This window comes from Papio anubis, chromosome 12, assembly GCF_008728515.1.
Source record: "Papio anubis isolate 15944 chromosome 12, Panubis1.0, whole genome shotgun sequence".
NCBI lineage: Eukaryota > Metazoa > Chordata > Mammalia > Primates > Cercopithecidae > Papio > Papio anubis.
In genome coordinates, this window is record NC_044987.1 from 61189725 (window position 1) to 61211962 (window position 22238).

A 22238-nucleotide genomic window follows, 5' to 3' on the forward strand; every position below is an offset into this window, starting at 1 on the left:
ATGGCTCCTGCACACCCTGCCCTCTTGCCCCATGTCTTTGCCTGGGATGCATCCTGCATGTGGATTTTCTTCTGGTGAGCTGCTTTTCTCAGAAGCTACAAATCAGGAGTCTCCCACTCCAGGAACCCTTCCCTGACCCCCTGGCTCACAGCCCCATCCACTTGGCATTATCCAGTGGTGTGCTAGAGTGACTTGTACCTGCTTCCAAGAACCAATTGTTAAATTTTCAGGAATTTTACAAGGAAGCGGACATCATGTTTATAGTTTGAATTCGGCCATAAGAGTTTTTGCATCATGAAACTGGGCAGTTCTACAAAGAAGGGGTTCCCAGTTAAATCAGAGCTCCAGTTAAATGGTTTAACATTTATCAGCACATGACTGGCCATCACCTAAACTGGGAAATCTCAAGGACTGGGACTGCACTTGACTTCTCTCTGTGCTCAGCACAGAGTCAGGCACAGAAGCCAACTGGCTTTAAAGTGGGGTCTAGAGAGAGGATCTGGGGTCTAGAGAGAGGATCCCTGAAAGGAGACTACTCCTGAGACAGCTAGTGAGAAGGCAGGTGGCAGAAGGGAATGGGTTGGAGAAAGGACCCTTGTGTGGCTGGTGAAAGCTTCCCCACCATATCCTCATCCCCCAAGCACACAATAAGGTACAGCTCAGCAGGCAACACAACCTTTAGTATAAGTTACAGCCTCACACTGGCTCCTAGCCCATGGGAGCCTCCAGATGGGTCTATGACATTAGTCCCCAGATGTTCATCTCTTGGGCTGGGGGTACTCCTTAGAGCTGAGTCCACTGTGGCACCCAGTCCATTCCAGACCACTGTGCAAACTCAGCCCTCATTACTTACCAGGGTTTTCTGGCCAACCTGTGACTTGGCCGCCACCCCAGGTAGCTCAGCTACAGACTCTGGTACGTGACCTTGGTAAGCCACTTTCCTCTCTGGGCCTGTTTCTCCATTTGACTTGATTAGGCTAGACTCCAACCTAGGTACCTTGGCAGTACAGCCAGCTACTTGCGTGAGAGTCAGGCCAGGGGTGTCATTGACCTTAACTCTCGCCTTTCTTGAAACTGAATTCCCCCAATTCATACACACAAACGGTGACTAGGGGTTATGGGAACAGTTGACTCTGGACCACAGAGCGAATATCCTGAGCCCCTGTTAAATGACGGAGCATGGGGTCATGGCTTCCTTGGTCATCCAGCATGAGTCACTGATGGTCCATATCTGGGGAGACCGTACAATCTGCACAAGCCCTGGTCCCTGCAGCTTCCCAATATAAACCTGCGCAGGCTGAAGTGTTCTGCTCCTACAGCCTAATGTCTTTAGTGTTCTCACTACCAGCCGGTGTGGACTCTGTCCGCCTAGAGTCCTCACTGCTGCCCAACACATCTTCTATCCTCTGCATGTCAGTTCTGTCGGATCTGCGCAGGCCCAGCCTGCGGCGAGCCGGGGTGGCAGGGCTGGGGTCAGTGGGTGGCTTGGCATCTCGGGCAAAGCGTACAAGCCTCTGCCCAGCGAGGAAGTAGAGCACCGGGTCAAGGCAACTGTTAGCACTGGCCAGCGGCCGGGTGATCTTGTAGGCCATGTTGATGGCGTTGAGGGTGTGGCAGCTGAGGTCCAGCGAGCGGAAGGAGTAGTAGAGGGTGCGGGTGACATGGAAGGGCAGGAAGCAGAGGGCGAAGACAGCCAGCACTATGGCGATGGTGCGCACGGACTTGCGCTTGGCCCTAGGCAGGCCGCCCGAGGTCCCGTAGGCCGGCTTTAGCAGCCGCCGAGCCATGAGCATGTAACAGACAAGGATGATGGCAAAGGGCACCGCGAAGAGCAGGCCCAGCATGACTGAGCTGTAGGCCACGAAGCGGCTGAAGAGATCGGGCGCCGAGGTGTCGTGGCAGGTCACGCGGCCCCCACGTGCGCTGGTGGTGACAAAGTAGAGCACAGGGGCCTGGCAGGCCAGCACCAACACCCACACGGCCCCGGCCACCCGGCGAGCGTAGCGGGCCTGGCCCCAGCGCAGGGAGCGCAGAGGGCGTAAGACGCCCAGACACCGGTGCACGCTGATGCAGGTGAGGAAGAGGATGCTGCAGTAAAGATTGGTGTAGAAGAGGAAGCGCACCAGCTTGCAGAGCACGGTGCTAAAGGGCCAGTGGTCGCCGCGGGCGTAGTAATAGACCAGCAGCGGCAAGGAGGCTGCATACAGTGCATCAGACACAGCCAGGTGGAACATGTACGTGGTGGACGCATTCCAGGTCTTGAGGCGGCACAAGAAGATGTAGAGCGCCACGGCGTTCAGACACAGCCCAAGCACACACACCACGCCGTAGGACACAGGCAGCAGCACGTACTTGAAGTCCTCGTTGAAGCGGCACCTGTAGCCCAGCTCATCCCCATCCCAGGTGCCATTGATGGTGCCATTCCAGGGGCCCAGGTCTGCCGCCATGGCCCTGCAGGGAAGGGAGGGGTGAGGCCATCAGGGTTGTGGCTGGAGCGCCCCTAGGGGACCTGACACAGCCACCTGACCAGGGCTTTCGTTGCCATCTGACTTGGATCTGGACCTGGAACCTCCAAGCTTTGGAACCTTGAGAATGCATGAGATCCATGAATATCAGGATCACACAATTGTCAAACTTGAGAACAGGGGTAGACAAACTATAGTACAAAAGCCAGATCCAGTCTGCTTTTGTAAATTCAGCTTTATTGGAACACAACTGTACCCATCTGTTTACAAAGAGTTGAGTAGTTGTGATAAAGACCATATGGCCTGTGAAGTCTAAAATATTCACTATCTGACCTTCAAAAAAAGTTAGCTCAAGCTGGGTGCAGTGGCTCATGCCTATAATCCTAGCTACTCGGGAGGCCAAGGCAGAAACCAGGTGCTTAAGCCCAGCCTAGGCAACAAAGTGAGACCCCATCTCTACAAAATTTGTGTTAAAAATTAGCCAGGTGTGCTGGCACTCACCTGTAGTCCCAGCTACTTGGCAGGCTGAGGTGGGAGGATCACTGGAGCCCAGGAGGTTGAGGCTGCAGTGAGATGTGGCCACACCACTGCACTCCAGCCTGGGTGATATAGCAAGATCCCATCTCTGGGAGAGGGGAGGGCGGGGGGAGGGGGGTGGATAGTTTTCTTACCCCTCTCTAGAACCTCAGGATCAGAGTTTTAGATGTAGGATTCTGAGCCCTAGAATCTGAGGATCTGGGGGTGCCAGAGCGGGTAATTTTGAGAATTTTGAGTTCATGGGAAGGGGCCTTTGAGGCTGGCTGACCCTGCTTCACACCCAATGCCTACTGCCTGCAGAGGCATTTCTGGCCGGTGGGCATCCAACAGCCCCCTGCAGGCATTACAGAGTTCTCTCCAGCTCGTTCTCCCACTCTGTGGGAGGCTCTGGGTGCACACCTAGTGTTCTGGTATTTGAGCAAGTATTTCCAAAGATCTCCCTCTTCAGTTATTCCTTCACTTTTTCATCTTCCTCTATTCTGGCAATTTCTATATCTATTAACAGCCCCTGAGCCTGTGAGGCTACCAGGGAATCCCCCTGAAGTAACCCCCCCTCCAAGAGTCTAGGGAAATCTGGGGTGAAGGTGGGGATAGGGGGCCAACGGTCTTCTTCTGTGTGGTAAATGCAGCTTCTTCTATGCCTATCCAGTTTCTCTCTGCATACCATCAGTATCCCCCCCAACCTTGTCCCTACTGAGCATATAACACACCCATGGGGACTGACCATCCAACAGACAGTGAGTGCCTAGGGAGCAGTTTGTCCCCTCCCTCTCCTCCTCACCCCTACCCAGGTGACCAGTTAAGGGCTCTCTCGCAGCTGGGAGGTAGGGGACAGACATCCCGGCCTGGAAGACAAAGACGTGCCTAACATCCCAGGAGGCAGGTTGGAAATCATAGCAGGAGTCCTGGGTGGGCAAGTTCGAGAAAAACACAAAGAAGCACTTTCTAGCAGTGTGAAGGGGAAGGAGGAGCTAACATTTTTCAAACCCTACTACTAAGCCTGCTTTATAAAAGTTATTCACTTAGGCCAGGCGTGGTGGCTCACACCTGTAATCCCAGCACTTTGGGAGGCTGAGGCGGGCGGATCACTTGAAGCCAGGAGTTCAAGACCAGCCTGGCCACCATGGAGAAACCCTGTCTCTACTAAAAATATACACACACAAAATTAGCCAGGTGTGGTGGCAGGCGCCTGTAGTCCCAGCTACTCGGGAGGCTGAGGTGGGTGGATCACCTGGGCCCAGGAGGCGGAGGTTGCAGTGAGCCAGAATCACCCCACTGTACTCCAGCCTGGGTGACACAGCAAGACTCTGTCTCAGAAAAAAAAAAAAAAAAAGTTACTTCACTTTATCCTTACGATGTGTTCTGGGGGCCAAGTCACCATCCCCAGTTCTCCAATCACGAAGCTAAGACACAGATCATGTAAGTTATTTGGTCAAGGTCATGCCACTGGGGATGGGTTGCAATTCCTGTCCAGGTCCAGTCCCTGGAAGTGGCTGTGGGATGGTGGTAGTGAACTCCCTGTTTATGGGAGTATGCAAGTGACTCTCTAGCAGAGGATGCAGAAGGGCTTGTGCCTGTGTCGGGGTATGTCTGGGAGGATGGAAAGGGCAGATGAGATGTGGAGTCCTCTTCATCCTGAGAACTGGGGCCATATAATTCCCTTCATTTTTATTTTATTTATTTATTTTTAATTTTTAATTTTTAGATGGAGTCCCCCTTTTTCGCCAAGGCTGGAGTACAATGGCCTGATCTCGGCTCACTGCAACCTCTGCCTCCCAGGTTCAAGCGATTCTCCTGTCTCAGCCTCCCGAGTAGCTGGAGTTACAGGCACATGCTACCACACCTGGCTAATTTTTGTATTTTTAGTAGAGATGGGGTTTTATCATGTTGGCCAGGCTGCTCTCGAACTCCTGACCTCAAGTGATCTTCCTGCCTTGGTCTCTCAAAGTGCTGGGATTACAGGTGTGAGCCATCGTGCCCATACTAATTCCCTTCATTTTAGATCCTGGAGTCCTGAGGGACTGGGGGACTCTGCAGGGCCTGCAACATCCACTCCCATAGACCCTGAGCTGCTTTTCCAGCCCTGGCTTCCCAGAGGCAGTTCAAGGCCCAGGAGATTGAGATTAGGGGTGCTGGGGGTGTAGAGATCCTTCAATTTCCCTTCTTTTTTTCTTTCTTTTGTTTTTTTCTTTTTGAGACAGATTTTCACTCCATTGCCCAGGCTGGAATGCAGTGGCATGATCTCAGCTTCCTGCAACCTCTGTCTCCTGGGTTCAAGCAATTCTCATGTCTCAGCCTCCCAAGTAGCTGGGATTACAGGTGTGTGCCACCATGCCTAGCTAATGTTTTTGTATTTTTTAGTAGAGATGGGGTTTCACCATGTTGCCCAGGCTGGTCTCGAACTCCTGACCTCAAGTGATCCACCCACCTCAGCCTCCCAAAGTACTGGGATTACAGGTGTGGGCCACGAGGCCCGGCCAGTTTCCCTTCTTCCACCAAGACTCCCAGATCTTCTCTGTCTCCTGTTGTCAGCAAATGTGCACTCAGAAGCAAGTGGGCCTGCACCCTTGCTCCCCCTGCCATGGACACGGATGGCTCCCCAGGAGCCAGGGCAAAACCAGGGCGACGAGGCCAGGAGAAGCTTATGTGGTGCCAAGTTAAGAAGAGACAGGTAGAGGCTGGGGCTCTGGCAGGTCAAGTGGCTGAGACTCATCTTACCCAGGGTCAGGACAGTTCCTGCTGCCAGCTTAGTTCCAGGCTCTACCTCTTGTTGCTGGAACCACTGCACTGGCCTCCCTCCTCCAGCCCCAGTCCCACCCACCCACCCACCAAAATCCAGAGTGGCCTTTGTCAAATAAAGCATTCCTCTGTTTGGAATCCTCCTGCCGCTCCTACCCTCTCTCAGGAGAAAGCCCAGACCTCAAGTCTGGTACCTGAGGTTTTTATAACTGAGCCTCTGCCAACCTCACCCGCCCCAACCCCTGTGACCTGCAGTTTCCTGGATGTGCCTAACACTCTCCCCTCCCAGCCTTAGTTGCTGCTGCTCCTTCCACCTGGAATTCATTCGTGGCCCTCATCTCCACCTGTTGAACTCACGGCTCTTTATCCCTCAGTGCAGAGAACCCAGTGATTAAGAACCTGGGCGCTGGAGCCAGACTGCTTCTGCTTTCTCAGCTGTAAAATGGGACAGTTACTAGAATCTCCAGCACAGGACTGCTGTGAAGGTCGAGTCATTTGTGTAAAATGTCTGGAATAGAGCCTGGCACACAGTAGGCACACGGTGGCGTTATGAGTGCCAAGGTTCAGCTAGTGGTGGCCTTTTCTAGAAACCTTTGGCCACAGTGGAGGTGGGACTGGAGGTCCTGACTGGAGGCTGTAGAGGTGAGTGTGGTGGGCCAGGGGAGTGACACTGAGACCCAAGAAGGGGAAGGCCTTGGGCCCTGTGAGGGGAGGGGCCCTGCAAGGGGAGAGATGTTTGGGAGGGAGGCTCTGGAGACTGTTCCCTGATGGAGGAATGGTGGGGAAGAGGAATTCAGTGTCAACCATGGCAAGTGTGGGGATGGGCACAGCCTGGGTCCATCAGGTCTGGAGCTTTGGAAGGCCAGCTGAGAGTCACTGACTCACAGAAGCTGCAGGACAAGCAAGGAGAGGCCCCTGTGCGAGACTGAGGAGCTATGGAGGAGCCACATTCCCTCCCAGGACAGAGCCCCACCTGGGTATCAGTAAGCCGAGGTTCGAGTCTAGCTCTGCCACAAAACATCAGGTGACATCAAGCATTTCCTTCCTTCCTTCCTTCCCAAGTATCAGACACTAGTCAAATCCCCTAGCCTTGACAACTGCAGCCCCAAAATGTCCCCGGGAGGTCCTCTGACCCACTTGGACAGGGAGGGGGCTTCCTCCATGATCTAGACACACATGCCCAGTCTCGCCTTCACTCCATTGCTCTGTTCCTGCCTCAGAGATGAGGCCTGACCTCCCTCCACAGTCAACATAAACACCTCATCACCCTGCATGAAGAGTTTCCTGCTAATCCGTAACGGTGGAATCTCTGACACTGAAATGAGGGGTGGAGACTTCCCTTGAACTAAGGGAGCTGCCCCTTCCACCTGTTTTAAGACATCCTGGCCCCCACCCTCCCAAGCCAGCTGGGGACTCCATCACCATGGCCCTGGGCCAGACTCACCCCGCCCACCCTCTCGTTCTACAGGCTGGCTCACCAACCTGTGAGTACATCTTTCCTAGCCCTGCCTTAGAGGGACAGCCAACTTCCCAGCCCCCTCCCTTAAGTCTCCCTTCTGCCTCTCCTCATCCTGATGCCCCTGGGACTGATGCCTCTGGGAGCCCCAGGCTCCACCTGACTATCCAATGCGCACCAGCCCTGTTGCACCCCAGTCTGGCTGGCCCTGCCCCAAGGAACTCCCAGTCTGGAGGGGAGATGTGAGCCTTGTAAGGACCCTTCCAGGCTCCCCTGCCTGTGTTCATTCTGTTCTTTCTCACTGGAAAGCCTTCCCCGAACCCACCCACACTGCACTCCTTCGTACGTCCCAAAGGACCTTCTAATCTCTGAAGCTCTCCCTTCCATCACCCCTTAGGATGTTTCTCAGCCAGTTGGTAATTTGTCCTTCCATCCTGTACCCCAACACATTTCAGGTGCTCTTTGAAGGCTGGGTCCATTTGATGCTTTTCTCTGTCCCTATCATCCAGCAGGAGGCCCGACCACAGGAGGATTACAGGAACGAGAGAATGAATGAATGAATGAATGAATGAATGAATGAATGAATCAATCAATCAATCAATCAAGCACAAGAGGCTATGGGGGCCCAGAGGAGGCACACACAGGCACAAGCCCTCTGCAGCTTCTGCACACTCCCATAAACAGGGAGTTCACTACCTCCCTCCTTCAGCCACTTCCACTGTGGGATGTACCTGAATAGGATTTGCAGCCCATCTCCAGTGCTGTAACCTTGATCAAATTACTTACAAATTACTTGCTTCTCTGAGGGCCTGTCAAGGACAAGAATGCTTAAAGGTTTCTTAGCTGCTGACCCTAAGTAACCAGGGGACAACCCAGCCCCTCTAGGGGTCCTGGCCCACCTGGAACCTGCTTATGTCCCTAGACTGTCTCTCCTTCAACTGCCACAGGAGCCCAGGAGACTCTGCCTTTCTCTGGACAGGTCAGGGAAGTGCCAGCGGGAGGGGATTGGACATGGGCGCACTGGAGATGGGTTGGCTGTCTGAGACCTGCCACAGGTTTTTATCTGGCTCAGAACCTGGGTCAGTCTGATTAGGATTCTCCACCCACCCTGCTTTGTAGGGGCCAGACCTGGGCTGAGCAGCTTTCACACAGCATCGTCATCCCCCATCCCCACCCCTTGGTAGATATTGCCATAGAGGTTAAGCTATTTGTACAAGGTCACACTGCCAGGCATTGGAAAAATTAGACTTGACACCCAAAGCTATCTGACTTCAAAGCCTGAATTCATCACAGCCTGGGATGAGGGAGCAGAGCAGGGCACCTGCCTTCAGATCCCCTTGATCTAAGCCAGTTCAGGGCAGACACAGGCACAACAGCACATGCACCCGCCCTCACCTCCCAGCCAGCGCACCCGCCCCCCCTACACACGTACCTGACCAGCCCCCGCTCTCCAGGTCAGGATGCTCAGTGGCTGCTCAGGTTCCTCACTCATGAATGCACACGCCTGGACTGGGCTGCAGGGAACTCTGCGGGAAACAGGAAAAACAGGTCCCCAGGCCTGGGGCCACACCTAGCCTCCAGCATTTTTCTGGGCAGGCAGTGCTGTTGCCGCAAGGGGCTCCTGCAGACAGAGGGAGGTAGAGAAAGCATGGTCTCAGGGTCATGGAAACCCAGCCAGGCCAATTCCCCCCAGGGCCACCTCCTCTGTGGTAACCTTAACCAGAAGGAGGGAGAGAGGTGGCCTGGTGTTTGTCCTGGTCTGAGTGCCCTCTGTACACCCAAACTGCAGCTCATGTGTTCCAGGAATGGGTTATTCACAGCCCCTTTCCCCAGGCTGCCTTTCATAGAGTGGTGGCCCTGCCTGGAGGAAAGTCTCCCCCATGTCCCGTACAGCTGAGCCAAGCCTCCAAGCCTCCAGTGTCCCTTCCCTCGGTCCTGGTTCTGTGCTTTGGCCCCATAGTAGGAAAAGTCAATACCCTCTTTGCCCAGGGTGCATTGTATTGTCCTTCTGCCAACACACTTTTGCCTAAGCTACGTCTTTCTAGAGACCCCCTTCCTCCCCACTCCTACCTCTAAGCATTCCTCCATAGGTGTTATAAACACACATATGCCACACCTGAACACACACTGGCACAGACACACCAAGACACATAGATACACAAAGGCATGCAGAGTCACACTCAGGTGTACATGCAGTGGACACATACAGATGCACACACACACACATACACACACAGAGTCTAGACCATCAGGGCCTAAAACTGCATTTAGAAATCTCCTGTGCCATATATACACCATGGAATACTATGCAGCCATAAAAAAGAATGAGTTCATGTCCTTTGCAGGGACATGGAGGAAGCTGGAAACCATAATTCTCAGCAAACTATCACAAGATCAGAAAACTAAACACTGCATGTTCTCACCTATAAGTGGGAGTTGAACAATGAGAACACATGGACACAGGGAGGGGAACATCACACACCGGGGCCTGTTGGGGTTGCAGGGCTAGGGGAGGGATAACATTAGGAGAAATACGTAATGTAGGTGACAGGTTGATGGGTACAGCAAACCACCAGGGCATGTGTATACCTATATAACAAAACTGCACGTTCTGAACATGTAACCCAGAACTCAAAGTATGTGTGTGTGTGTGTGTGTGTGTGTGTGTGTATGAAATCTCCTGTGCGAAACCCTCTTTCACAGAGGAGGAAACAGGCCCAAGCCTCACAGTAAGTCAGGGACAGAACCAAGACTAGAGCCCAGCCCTCCCGAATTCTGGCTGTGGTTTTTATCTCACCTTGGAGCCCCTTGTGCACACCAAGCACAGGGTTTCAGGGAGGGGACAGTTGCCTGGTGGAGGGGACCCTCTGTGTGGGCAGGTCTCACCCTCCACCAGCACCTCAGATGCCTCAAAGGAGAAATAGAACATGCAACTCCTGAGTTTTTCTTTTTCCATCTTCATTTCCCTAGGATGGAGGAGTGGGCCTGTGACAGCTGAGCCAAGGTCCCCAAGCTGGAAGTGCAGTACAAGGGTGGGGGGATGTGGGAGAGGAGATGGGGACACTGCAAGAATACCTTGGGGATAGGGCAGGGGTGTTCATGGGAAGTGCCTCTGGGCCACTGCTTACTGAGTGCACCTTGCCCGGTGGTCTCAGACTGACAAGGCCGGTGGGCTGGTAGCTCCCCGCTGATCTACTCTAGAGACTATGACAAGGTGAGGGAACGTCAACCTTTTCACCCTGCTGCACCCAGGTGCACGCCCTAACTCCTCCTCCTTAGAAAATGCCTTGACTCAACAGGCTAAAGTGGAGAATATCACTTTCTCCAAGTGGTTCTCATTTCTGAGAAGGGCCCCCACCATCTTTCCAGGTTTCAAACCTCTGATACAGCCTGGAAAACCTCCCTCTTCTCCACCCTGCTAGAAGCCCACCACTCACCAAGTCCTGTTAGTTCAACCAGTGAAATTCCTCGGACATGCACCACATGGTCCCCACACTGCAGCCTGAGGCCTGTTTTTCCGCAGTCCACAGCACCAGCCTCCTCACTGGCCTCCGTGCCTCCACCCCTGCCCTGTCTGTCCACCTTTCACACTGCGGTCATGTGGTTTCCTAAAACACAAATCCAACCACATATTGTTGAGTCATGTTCGTGGCTCCCTAGTGCCCTCAGGCGACTGTCCCAGCTCCTCAACCTGGCACTCAGGCCCTGGCTGATCTGGTCCCTGCCATCGCTCCAGAAAACCCATCCTCTCTGCCCTTGCCCTCATATTCCTGTCTCAGGCACAACAAAAGCAGTCCCATGGTCATATTGTTGCTCAGAGACAGCCTCCCTTATCATCTAACACCTATATCACCACAAGAGTTTAGTGCTGTCCCTGTGCCAAGTTCTGTGTTAGGTAACTTCATATACCTCTTCTCGTTGAATCCTGAGAGACTCAGAGAGGCTAAATAACCTCACAGCTCACAAAGCTAGCAAACGGCATAGCCACTCTGGGTTTTCCGACTTCAGAGGCTGTGCCCCTGACCACTACCTCCCACTCTGCAAGCCCCAGGCCCTCTCCCAGGAAGCTGCCTGACCATCCCTTTTTGGCCCCACAGCTCTCTGCCTGTCTGCTCAGTTCTCTGCCAGAAGAGTGGCAGGGCCCAGGATTTACTCTTTTCAGTACTTTTCAGTACTTCCTTTGTGTGAGGAGGTCATGGTGGTTATTGCATCCATCTCACAGGTAGAAAAACTAAGGCCAGACATAGAGCCCAAGGTAATTTATAGATTCAATGCCATCCCCATCAAGCAACCAATGACTTTCTTCACAGAAGTGGAAAAAACTACTTTAAAGTTCATATGGAACCAAAAAGGAGCCTGCATTGCCAAGACAATCCTAAGCCAAAAGAACAAAGGTGGAGGCATCACACTACCTGACTTCAAACTATACTACAAGGCTACAGTAATCAAAACAGCATGGTACTGGTACCAAAACAGAGATATAGACCAATAGAACAGAATAGAGCCCTCAGAAATAATACCACACATCTACAACCATGTGATCTTTGACAAACCTGATAAAAACAAGAAATGGAGAAAGGACTCCCTATTTAATAAATGGGACTGGTAAAACTGGCTAGCCATATGTAGAAAGCTGAAACTGGATCCCTTCCTTACACTTTATACAAAAATTAATTCAAGATGGATTAAAGACTTAAATGTCAGACCTAAAACCATAAAATCCCTGGAAGAAAATGTAGGCAATACCATTCAGGACATAGGCATAGGCAAGGACTTCATGTCTAAAACACCAAATGCAACGTCAACAGAAGCCAAAATTGGGAAATGGCATCTAATTAAACTAAAGAGCTTCTGCACAGCAAAAGAACCTACCATTAGAGTGAATAGGCAACCTACAGAGTGGGAGAAAATTTTTGCAATCTACCCATCTGACAAAAATCTGACAATTTTTGCAATCTACCCATCTGACAAATATCCAGAATCTACCAAGAACTTAAACAAATTTACAAGAAAAAAATCAAACAACCCCATCAAAAAGTGGGCAAAGGATATGAACAGACACTTCTCAAAAGAAGACATTTATGCAGCAACCGACATATGAAAAAATGCTTATCATTACCAGCCATCAGAGAAATGCATATCGAAACCACAATGAGATACCATCTCACACCAGTTAGAATGGCAATCATTAAAAAGTCAGGAAACAACAGGTGCTGGAGAGGATGTTGAGAAATAGGAACACTTTTACACTGTTGGTGGGACTGTAAACTAGTTCAACCATTGTGGAAGACAGTGTGGCGATTCCTCAAGGATCTCGAACTAGAAATACCATTTGGTCCAGCCATCCCATTACTGGGTATATACCCAAAGGATTATAAATCATGCTGCTATAAAGACACATGCACACATATGTTTATTGTGGCACTATTCACAATAGCAAAGACTTGGACCCAACCCAACTGTCCACCAATGAGAGACTGGATTAAGAAAATGTGGCACATATACACCATGGAATATTATGCAGCCATAAAAAAGGAAGAGTTCATGTCCTTTGTAGGGACATGGATGAAGCTGGAAAACATCATTCTGAGCAAACTATAGAAACGACAGAAAACCAAACACCACATTTTCTCACTCATAGGTGTGAACTGAACAATGAGAACACTTGGACAGAGGGTGGGGAACACCACACACCGGGGCCTGTCATAGGGTGGGGGGAGGGGGGAGGGATAGCATTAGGAGATATACCTAATGTAAATGACGAGTTAATGGGTGCAGCACACCAACATGGCACATGTATACATATGTAACAAACCTGCACGTCGTGCACATGTACCCTAGAACTTAAAGTATAGTTTTAAAAAAAATAAAAAAAAGAAAAACTAAATCCAGAAAGGGGTAGCTCAAGGTCTCACCCAAGGTCACCAGTGAGCCAAGGGCAGAGCCAAGCCTAACGTGCAGACCTCTAACCCCCTGATCTGGTCCTGCCCCTAACCCAATCTGGGTCTTTCTCTTTGTGGTTCCAGGCTAGTGAGGCCAAAGTCAGAAGGAGGAGCTGGGTAGCTCCCAGGGCACTGTGGAATTTCCAGGGTGGTTGGATGACATTCCAGCTCCTCCACTAGAGTGGCTCTGGAATGTGCCTCCTTGGCTGGTGGCAGACCCTGTCTAGTCTGGTAGAGGAGAATGTCCTGTCACCTCTGTGGAGACCCCTGCTGCCTATCTCCACCAGGGGTGGGGTGCTGTGAGGGAAAACAGAGAACCTAGTCCCAGAACCTCATTAAGGGGGCAAGAGAGGGCACTAGGCAGGTGGGAAATCCCAGTTCTGCTCTTCCCAGCGGTAAGACAAGTCTCTTAACTCCAAAACCCAGAACTCAGTTTCCTCTCAATATCAGAACAGTACCTGCCTCAGAAGGTTGTTGAGCTGGTTAGATGATTTAGGCTCATTTTATGAAATAGTAAGAGAGAATATTTCAGCAGGTAAAGAAGGCATGGAGGGTGGGGGTATCTCAGGAAGACAAGAAGGGCAGGAAGCTTTGCAGGAATTATGGGCTACAGGAAGGTCACAACCAGAATAACCACAGATCAGGTCTCCCACACTGAAGGCTGTCCTCAGGGGGAAGGCAGTCCAGGGATTCCCCAGCAGAAGCCAGATAGCCACCATACTCTTTCACTCACTCACCCTTCACAAAGGTTGTCACATCTATGCCCATCGCTGGGCAGGGCACCTGGGGACTCCGAGGTAGGTCAGATCTCAAGGAATTCACTGTCAAGATCAGGGGAGGCACACTCAGAAATAGGCGATGATAACACGAGGTGATCAGGCCTGGAGGAAGCCAAGGAGGCCCCCAACAGGATTGGAAGAGTGATGAGGGAAGGCTTCCTGGAGGAGAGGGCACCTGACTTGCATTTTGGAAGATGAGGAGTCAGGTGGTTGGAGAGACAGGAGGAGCAGAGTGAGGATGAACAAGAGATGACATGACACGTTTGAGGAACTGCTCTTCATCTTGGTGGCTTGAGGGGAGTGGAGAGGGCAAGGCTGGAGTGCACAAGCTGAGGAGCTTAGAAGTCACCCTAGCCCCTCCTCAATGTCCTTCAAGGGGCTGAAGGCCAGCAGGCCCCCTGCCTTGCCTGACCTGCTTCTGCACCGGGAGCACCAAAGCTGGTCTGAGGAAATGGCTAAGGGGTAACCTCAGATGCTATCAGCCGGTGCCGTTGTGGTGTAAGACCTCCCCTTCACACGGCCCTTGGGCTCTCTACCCCCTTCCAGATGCTCTCTCCTTCTTGGGAACCCCCCTAGGATCCTGGCTGTGGAGGCCACTCACCAGGGCTGAGCTCAGAGCAGCATCTGAGTGGGTAAATCTCAGATCAGCCAGGCTTACAGATCGGAAAGCCAAGACCTCTAAAGAGGAAGGGACTTACTCAAGGTCTGGTGTTCTAATTATTGTCAGTGTGGGTTTGACCACCTTACCTCCAACCCAGAGCAGGACCCCAAACCACCCATCTCACCTGGATCCCAGCACAGCCCAGAACAGGGCTACAGAGACATGCTGCTAGATTAAACAGGCTCAGAACCACAACATCCTGGTGACCACCCCAACCTATCACAGCCAAATGCCTCCAGATTCAAGAGGCAAGAACCCTGAGTTCAGGCTCTAACTTGGAGCCGCCTGTGTTGTGCAGTCTTGGTGAAGTCAGCCCCCCTCTCAGAGCCTCAGGTTCTTCAGTGGTCAGATGGGGAGAATCACTGCTGCATGGGACAGCCCATGAGGAATAAGACAAGGGGACAGATGGGTGCACCATGGCACTAGCAAATCATGAACTGTCCTAATGTGGAGGCTGTGTCTGCCTGTCACAACAGGGAGACACTGAAATTCAGGAGCCCACGACACTGCTCGGTAGGTAGGCCCTCCCAGGTGTCCCCAGCAGAGGGACAGAGGTCATGGTCAGAGCAGTCAGGCAAGGTCCCTGGAAGGGGAACTGTGATAAGATTTGAGGAGGAGCAGGAAGGGTCCAGCTTGGGAGGAAAGAAGGTGGATGGAGAATCCAAGGTGGAAAGGGGGATGAAAGCATCGACCAGGAACCACATGAGCCTGTGATTCTGAGATGGCCCCTCCAGGTGCCTCCAGGATTCTGAGTTCCCTGGTTCTCACAGTCTAATTCCAAGAGGCTCTGGTTCCTCTGGTTCGGGTGTGGGCTCAGTGTTTCTTCAATTCTATTACTCGTTGCTCCTGATAGCCTTTGCTTTTGAGATTCTCAGAGCCACAGGAGTCTGGATTCAGAGTAAGAAATCTTAAATCACATTCCCAGGAACCACAAAGTCCCAGCAAACACTTGCCAATGCTCTGGTGCACCCGGCCTCAGAGGGACCTCGGGAACTCAGACTCAGATCGCACTCTGCAGGACCTTTGAGGAGTACCCAGTCAGGCTGGGGAAAAAGACACAGACAGGGACCAAATCCACTTGGGTGAATAAACCATACAAGGCAAGCCCAGGGGTTATGGAGCACACAGCAACTCCTACCTGGCCTGGGGGAGGTGGTCAGGGAGGGCTTCTGCAGAGGAGGGGTCATCTGAGCTGGAAACTGATAGATGATTAGGAGTTTGTCAGGTGGGCAAAGAGGGAGGAGGGCTCTGAAGGCAGGAGAGGCATGAGCAAAGACTTGGTGGATGAAAGCGTGACCTGCTGGGAAAGGCCGGGAGGTCTTACATGGCTGCTGTGGAGGGTGAGGTGGCATGGAATGTGTGGGAGCCTGAGGAATTCACATGAAAAGGCTCAAATGCCAGGCCGAAGAGCTTGGCCTCTATTCTGAGGACAGTGAGGAGCCATGGAAGGCTTAAGAGGGGAAGGACATGGTCAGAGTCGACCTTTACAAAAATGGTGCCACATGGAAGGTAGATGGGACAGGGAGTCCGCAGGGAGGGAGACCAAGGAGGAGACGACAATATGGTGGCGCTGTGAGAGGAGCAGGTCCCTTGGCCCTAGATTTCCTGCGACAGCCCAGCCATGGCAAGAGTCCCCCTCCTACAAGCCAGGGCTGGGGCATTCACCAGGAAGCCAGGTCCACACCCAGAGGCTCTCCTCAGACCTGGGGAGGGAAAGGCCATGTGAGCCCCAGAAGCCTGAGGGAGGTCCCTTTCCCTCACTCCAGCACCCAGGCCTCTCACCCAGGAGCTAAAATGAGAGGGACAAGGTACCAGGGCAGAGGGCCAAGGAGTTGTTCCTCGGGGCCCAGGCTGCTCACCCTCCTACCAGAAACTCCTGCTACTCATCTTGGACCAGGAATGACTCAGGCCTAAGAGATGGGGTGATGGGGGTGGAGGAACTCCTCTGCTCCAGAACCAACTGTGGCGCTCCATGGAGAAAAGCCCCCCCTTCTACTCCATGCCTACTCCCACCTCGCCACTCATTTCCCACATACCCACTGGCACCTGCCCTGAGCCCAACCTGGGTGATGGGGACAGAGAGAGAAAGCAGGGATGGCTGAGCGTAGTCCTACAACTGGCCTCTGGATAAGTACAGAGGTCACAGTGGCCCACACAGCCAGCCTACTCCTATCAGGGCCCAGTAATAAGGACAGGACAGGCCTGAGGACCCAAGGGCAACCAAGAGGAAGGTGTGGCCCAGAGGGTATACCAAGCAGGCCTACACAAAGCAGTCTGGGGAGAGGCAGTTTGGGCAGAAGGCTTGAGGGGCAACCCCCACTCCCCTCACCAGATCGACAAGGCATCTCTGGTCCTGTGGGCAGGTCTGGGCAGGCGTTATCTTATCAGCAGTTGGGTAATCTGGCCACAAGAAAGCCCCAAACACAGGTTCCCAGGGCAGAACTCAAACTCCTCTCAGCCTGGAAGCCAGAGGACCAGGCCCGACCCCACAGGGCTCTGTCTCAGATCGGGAGGGCTAAGCTGGCAGATGGACTGGAGCCCCAAGTTTCACCTCAGCTTGGTGACCCTGGGCAAGATACAATCCATGCCTCTATTTCCTGATCTGCAAAATGGAGATTCAATTCCTGCCTCACAGGTCTATAGGAAGACAAAATGGATTGTAAATCATTACTAGTGAAGCCATCTCTGCAGAGCGGGTAGGGGAGGAAGGCATTCAGTAATTAAATTTCAATAACCAGCACAACCCCTTGCTATTGCACCCATGTTCTCTTACAGTCTTCAAAATGAATTTAAATCTATGAGTATCACATTCCTTCTCCAAGCACTGCAGTTTAAGGTTTATAAAGCTCTTCCCTGGTCACTATCTTAATCCTCGTAGCAACTTTGCCCTCAAAAAGCAAGGATCACCATTCTCAATTTACAGATGGCAGAACTGACACCTAGAGAGGGACAATGGCCTCTCTAAAGACTATAGCCATTAAGTCAAAGCTCTCATGGGGTCACTCATGAGGCCCTGGTGATACCCTCACACATTCTTAGAGCCTTATGCATCCAGGGCAGGAGGGAGACAAACAGAGGAGCCACAGCCTCACTACACAGCCCAAGTTTGGTAGTCATTTCTGAGGGTTACCCACTGGGATACCTAACCCCCTGACCAGACTCCAAGAAAGCCCAAGACAGGGAGAAAAGGAGAAAGACTGACAAACCTTTTGTGCCAGGGCCTCCCCACACACATACTCTCCCATGCAGGATCTTACTTGTTCTGGCCTCCTTTTAGAGCCTAGCAGGGCAGGAACTGGTCATCCAACAAGCTGGGAGCAGAGCTGGAATGAGATCAATTGCAGGTCCCCAAATTCCTCAGCAGGAGCATCTGAAGGCTCAGGGAAAAGTGTCTGGCCAACGGGCAAGGACTCAATTAGGGTTTAAACAACTCCTGGTACAGTTCTAGTGTTGACATCACAAATGCCCTGACCTTCCTGCACTTGGCACTACTTGATCCATTCTCCATCCTGCAGCCAGAGAGCTCTTTCTGAAATGCCACCTGACCATGAAACTCCTCTGCTCATAAATTTCCATGGCTCCTTATTGCCTTCAGGATAAAATCCAGGTCTTTAGCCTGGGCACTCTAGGTCCTGCAGTGTCCCAGATCACACTGTTCTGGCAAACTGTGCCACCCACTTTGATGACCATATTCTGGTTTGCCATTCTTTGGAGTGACATGGAGCTCACCTGCAGCCAGGCCTTTACTGGAGAAGCTGGGGCCAGAAACAGGGGATGGGGGCTGCTGCTGCTCTCTCAGTTCAGCTCAGCCCTGTGCGGGATGCTGGCAACACAGAAATGAGTCAGACCCAGTTTCTGCCCTCCAGGACCCCCTAGACCTGAGAAGAGGAAAGGAGGAGACAGACATAGATCATGACGGTCCAGGTGGGACCAGGGCTGTCAGCACCAGGACTGTAGGGGCCTAGAAGAGGCTCCAACCCTGCTGTGGGGATCAAGGAAAGCTTTCCAGAGGAGGGGCCATCTGAGCTGGGTCCCAAGTCTGGGTAGTTCTCCAGTTGAGGAAGGTGCGAGCAGGAGGCTTATCAGGCAGGGAGTGTAGAATATGCAACAGGCCCGAGGCAAGAAATGAGAGACTCCAGACAGCTGCTGCATGGTAAAGAATCAGGCGCGAGAGGTGGCTGGAAAGGCCGGCAGGCCCCAGTTATCAGAGACCTTAAGTCCCAGGCTACACGGCTCAGGCTTGGTCCTGTGGAAGGCTTGTGCCCTAGGGAGGGGCACATGTGGGATTCTGGTTTTGGCAGGCTCCCTCCAGGGACTGACTTCCCATCCCTAAGCTGTGAGCCTGCCCATGGGGGGACACTGGTACTGAACATGACACACTCATCAGCTCCTCAACAGCCCTCAAATCCCGTATCATTAGTCCCTTCTTACAGACGAGGCCACCGAGGCTCAGAGAAAGGACGGCTTGCTCAGACCACACAGTGGCCAAGACAGGATTGGAACATAGATCTCTGAGTCTCCAGAGCTCTCTTGTGGACCTGTCTGCACAGAGAATCTTCTTCCTCCCACTTCCACCAGCAGGTAATAAACTTGCCTGGGTCCTCATCCAGATCCTCAAAACTCATCATCATTTCAGCTTAGATCCAAAACAAACCAGGCAGATCAGGTTGTGGTCCCGGGGAAGCTGGCGATGCCATGCTGAAAGGAACAGCAGCCATGGACCCCACAGATCCCGAGCTGGCAGTGCTCGTCTCCAGCAGTCCCTGACCCTTGGGCTGCACTCCTGGAGGACCCCAAGAGGGCCACTGGCAGCCTTCGGGTTGCGGGGTGGGGTATCGCCTTTCTCCTGACTGACCCTTCCTACCATGGCATTTGCCAGATTTAAAGTCCTGAGACAGAGGCTTTACTGTCCTTCCTCCCCACTCCCTCCTCCCCTGCCCACTCCCTGCAACTGCCCCCTCAACCTTACCAGCGGTAGGCGGCCACCCAGAGTGACCCTGGGGGCAGGACAGGGGGCAGGGGATCTTCAGGGGTTCATGTCTCTGGGCACCGCCCACCGCCCCATGCCACGGGGACGCTCACATCCGAGCGCACACAGACAAGTTCCGCAGGCTGGGCCAGTCGCCCCGAGGGGCGCACACACTCACCCGCTAACACGCAGACTTCGCGCACAGTCTCCTCGCAACGGGGCGCCCGTCTACACTCACCGAGACCGACGCTCCCGTGGAGACAAAGTTCAACCACGGACCCACAGGCGCGTTCAAGACGCCCAGTTATGCGCTACACGCCGGCTCGCAACGGTGCCCCGGGGCGACAGCCGCTCCACAGCGCCCTCCCCTGCCCAGCGCCCAGTCGGCACCTGCGCCAGCGCCCGCCGCTTCCCCGGGCCTCTCCAAGCGCCCTGTTCCCTCCAGGCACCGCACCTCTCGCCCCTGCGCTGCGCTTCTCCGCCCGGCGTGCCGTCGCCGCGGCTCCCGGGTGCCAGTGCCTGCGTCCAGCCGCCGCCGCAGAGACCCACGTGCCTGGGAGCCCAGCTACCCACCTCCCTGCGCTGTTCCCCACCCCCGAAGCGGGGCCAGGCAGGGGGCGGGGCGGACCTTTGACCAACCCTGGCACCGCCCTCAACCCGCCCGGGTAGATACCTCGCCACCCGCTCCGGGACGCCGCCCAGCGACACGGCCGCGGGGTCAGCGCGTCTGTACCGGTGCTGCAATGGGAGGGGCGGTCGGCGACGGTCCCACTGCCGGGCCAGAAGGAGGCCGCCCGGCTCCCTCACGCTAGAAGGGAGCGGGTGAGCAGAGGTTTTCAGAGACGCCAAAGTTTTGCCAGGTCAGCCCGGCGCCTGCGTGGCCCACTGCTGGACCTTTGCGCCCAGCCGCCGCGCCACCCTACCCCTGTTCCGCCCCGCCCCAGCCCGGCTGGCCAGGAAAGGACCTGCTCGGAGAGACCTGCTTGAAACCCCAGGCCGAGGACGCACCTCCCTTGCTTGAAAGTGGGGGTAGGGGATGCCTCTAATCATTACCCTGGGAAGGAAAGCAGGGTACTCAGGATCCCACCTCTTCCGTGCTCCCTACTTTCCCTGCCTTAGTCTTACCAGCAGCTCCCTGAACTTCCCACTCTCTCTGGCCCGTTATCTTGAGCTGCTTTAACTCTCTTCTCTGCCGTCCACGTCCACCCCACTCTAATGGCCTTCCCTGGTCGGGCTGCGTGTCTGACCCGTTCGGAAACTGTGAGCTCCCGAGGGCGGGAACCAGGTCTACTTTCTTCCTGCTGCTGTCCCAGGTGCTCAATCCTTGAAGGTGTGAATGGATGAACGAATGAGCGCCCCCCTCTCTCTCATTTCTGGTCTAGGAATCAGGAATGTAGGTTCCTACCCAGCTTCAGCACCGACTCTGGGAGACCTTGACCCAGTTCCATTCTCTCTCAGGGTCTCCTTTCCTGTGAAGTGGAGTCAATCACTCGGGTGGCTGGACAAGTGCAGAGGAGGCCTCTTCCTGTAGCCAAGGAACTTGCCCAGGGCCCTTGGGGCCTTGGGCCCTCTTGGGATCCATATCAGCTGACTGGGCCTGGCTGCCATGAAGGGTGCTGGCTGCAGCCCCACCGGGAGCAGGAACAGAGTGGACACGCAGCCCAGAGGGGCAGAGCCGCCTCTGCAGTCCCGCTGGGACCTTTGCTTGGGAGACACAAAGGCCCCTTGTCCAGCCTCCTCTGCCTATTGTCTAAGCTGGGCCAGGCACCTTCCAGGGACCTAAGTATCCTCATAGCCCAAGTTATAGGGCCTAGGCCTTCAGGTTCCAGTATGGGGAAGACCCTTTAGGCACTGGAACTCCAGCCAACCCCTTCTTTCTCTCCCCTCTTCCAAAACTTCAAACCTTATACTGTCATGGCCATTTAGCCCAGGAGAAACGAGTTTCTGTGACGCAAAGTTGAGGACCCAGCCTCGACCTTCGCCTTCAGCGGGCAAATCTGGTTGGTGGCCTGCCCAGGGCTCTGCCCCTGCTCTGGCCCAATTCCCTTACTTTACAGTTGAGGAAACTGCATCCCTGAGACATATGGCATTTCAGCTACCACACAGGTGGCTTAGTGAGGCCTTAGGAGCAGAGGAAGGGGTCTAGTCCTTGAACCCCATAGCCTTGGGTTTAGATTCCAGTCTTGCCTCACCTGTCCCATGACTCATCTCTGAGCCTGAGTTTCCTCTTTTGCAAAAGGGAGTAATACTAATATCTCACTTGCTGGCCTGTCTTAAGTTTTTTGAGAAAGGGCCTTGCTCTGTCACCCAGGCCAGAGTGCAGTGGCATGATCACAGCACACTACAGTCTCTACTTCCCAGGCCCAAGGGATCCTCCTACCTCAGCCTCCCAAGTAGCTGAGACTACAGGCACATGCCACCATGCCGGACTAATTTTTAAATTTTTTTGTAGAGATGGGGTCTCCCTGTGTTGACCAGGCTGGTCTCAAACTCCTGGGTCCAAGCAATCCTCCTGCCTTGGCCTCCCAAAGTGCTGGGATTATAGGCATGAGCCCCAGCACCCTATCCTTAAATTCTTTTTTTCATGGTTTTATTCATCATCCCAAGCTGTCTGGGCTCAAGGGGTTAGTATCCCATGTAATGAGGGGCTAGAAGTCTCGTCTCCTGACGTCCTCCCCAGGCACTCCCAT

General features: G+C 53.5%; 1 protein-coding gene across 20 annotated transcripts; it reads right to left on the minus strand.

Moving 5' to 3' along the window:
* Positions 1–659: 659 nt before the first annotated feature.
* Positions 660–20168, minus strand: P2RY2 (purinergic receptor P2Y2). Of its 20 annotated transcripts, none has more exons than XM_031653189.1 (6): positions 20003–20168; positions 18309–18402; positions 17837–17902; positions 10635–10805; positions 8630–8818; positions 660–2451 (listed from the first exon to the last, which is right to left on the minus strand). In XM_031653189.1, exon 6 carries the CDS (start codon positions 2445–2447, stop codon positions 1314–1316), a length of 1134 nt encoding a protein of 377 aa, XP_031509049.1. In that variant the 5' UTR covers positions 2448–2451; positions 8630–8818; positions 10635–10805; positions 17837–17902; positions 18309–18402; positions 20003–20168; the 3' UTR covers positions 660–1313. The 20 variants fall into 20 exon arrangements, 19 of the variants coding, with proteins under 19 accessions (XP_031509049.1, XP_031509047.1, XP_031509046.1 ...); XM_031653187.1 differs by having other exon boundaries at positions 17837–17971; XM_031653186.1 differs by having other exon boundaries at positions 17837–17971; positions 18309–19277.
* Positions 20169–22238: the final 2070 nt, after the last annotated feature.

What these genes read in the sequence shown, in the direction of transcription:
- P2RY2 (XM_031653198.1), bottom strand. Translation starts at nt 2,447, where the DNA reads ATGGCGGCAGACCTGGGCCCCTGGAATGGCACCATCAATGGCACCTGG.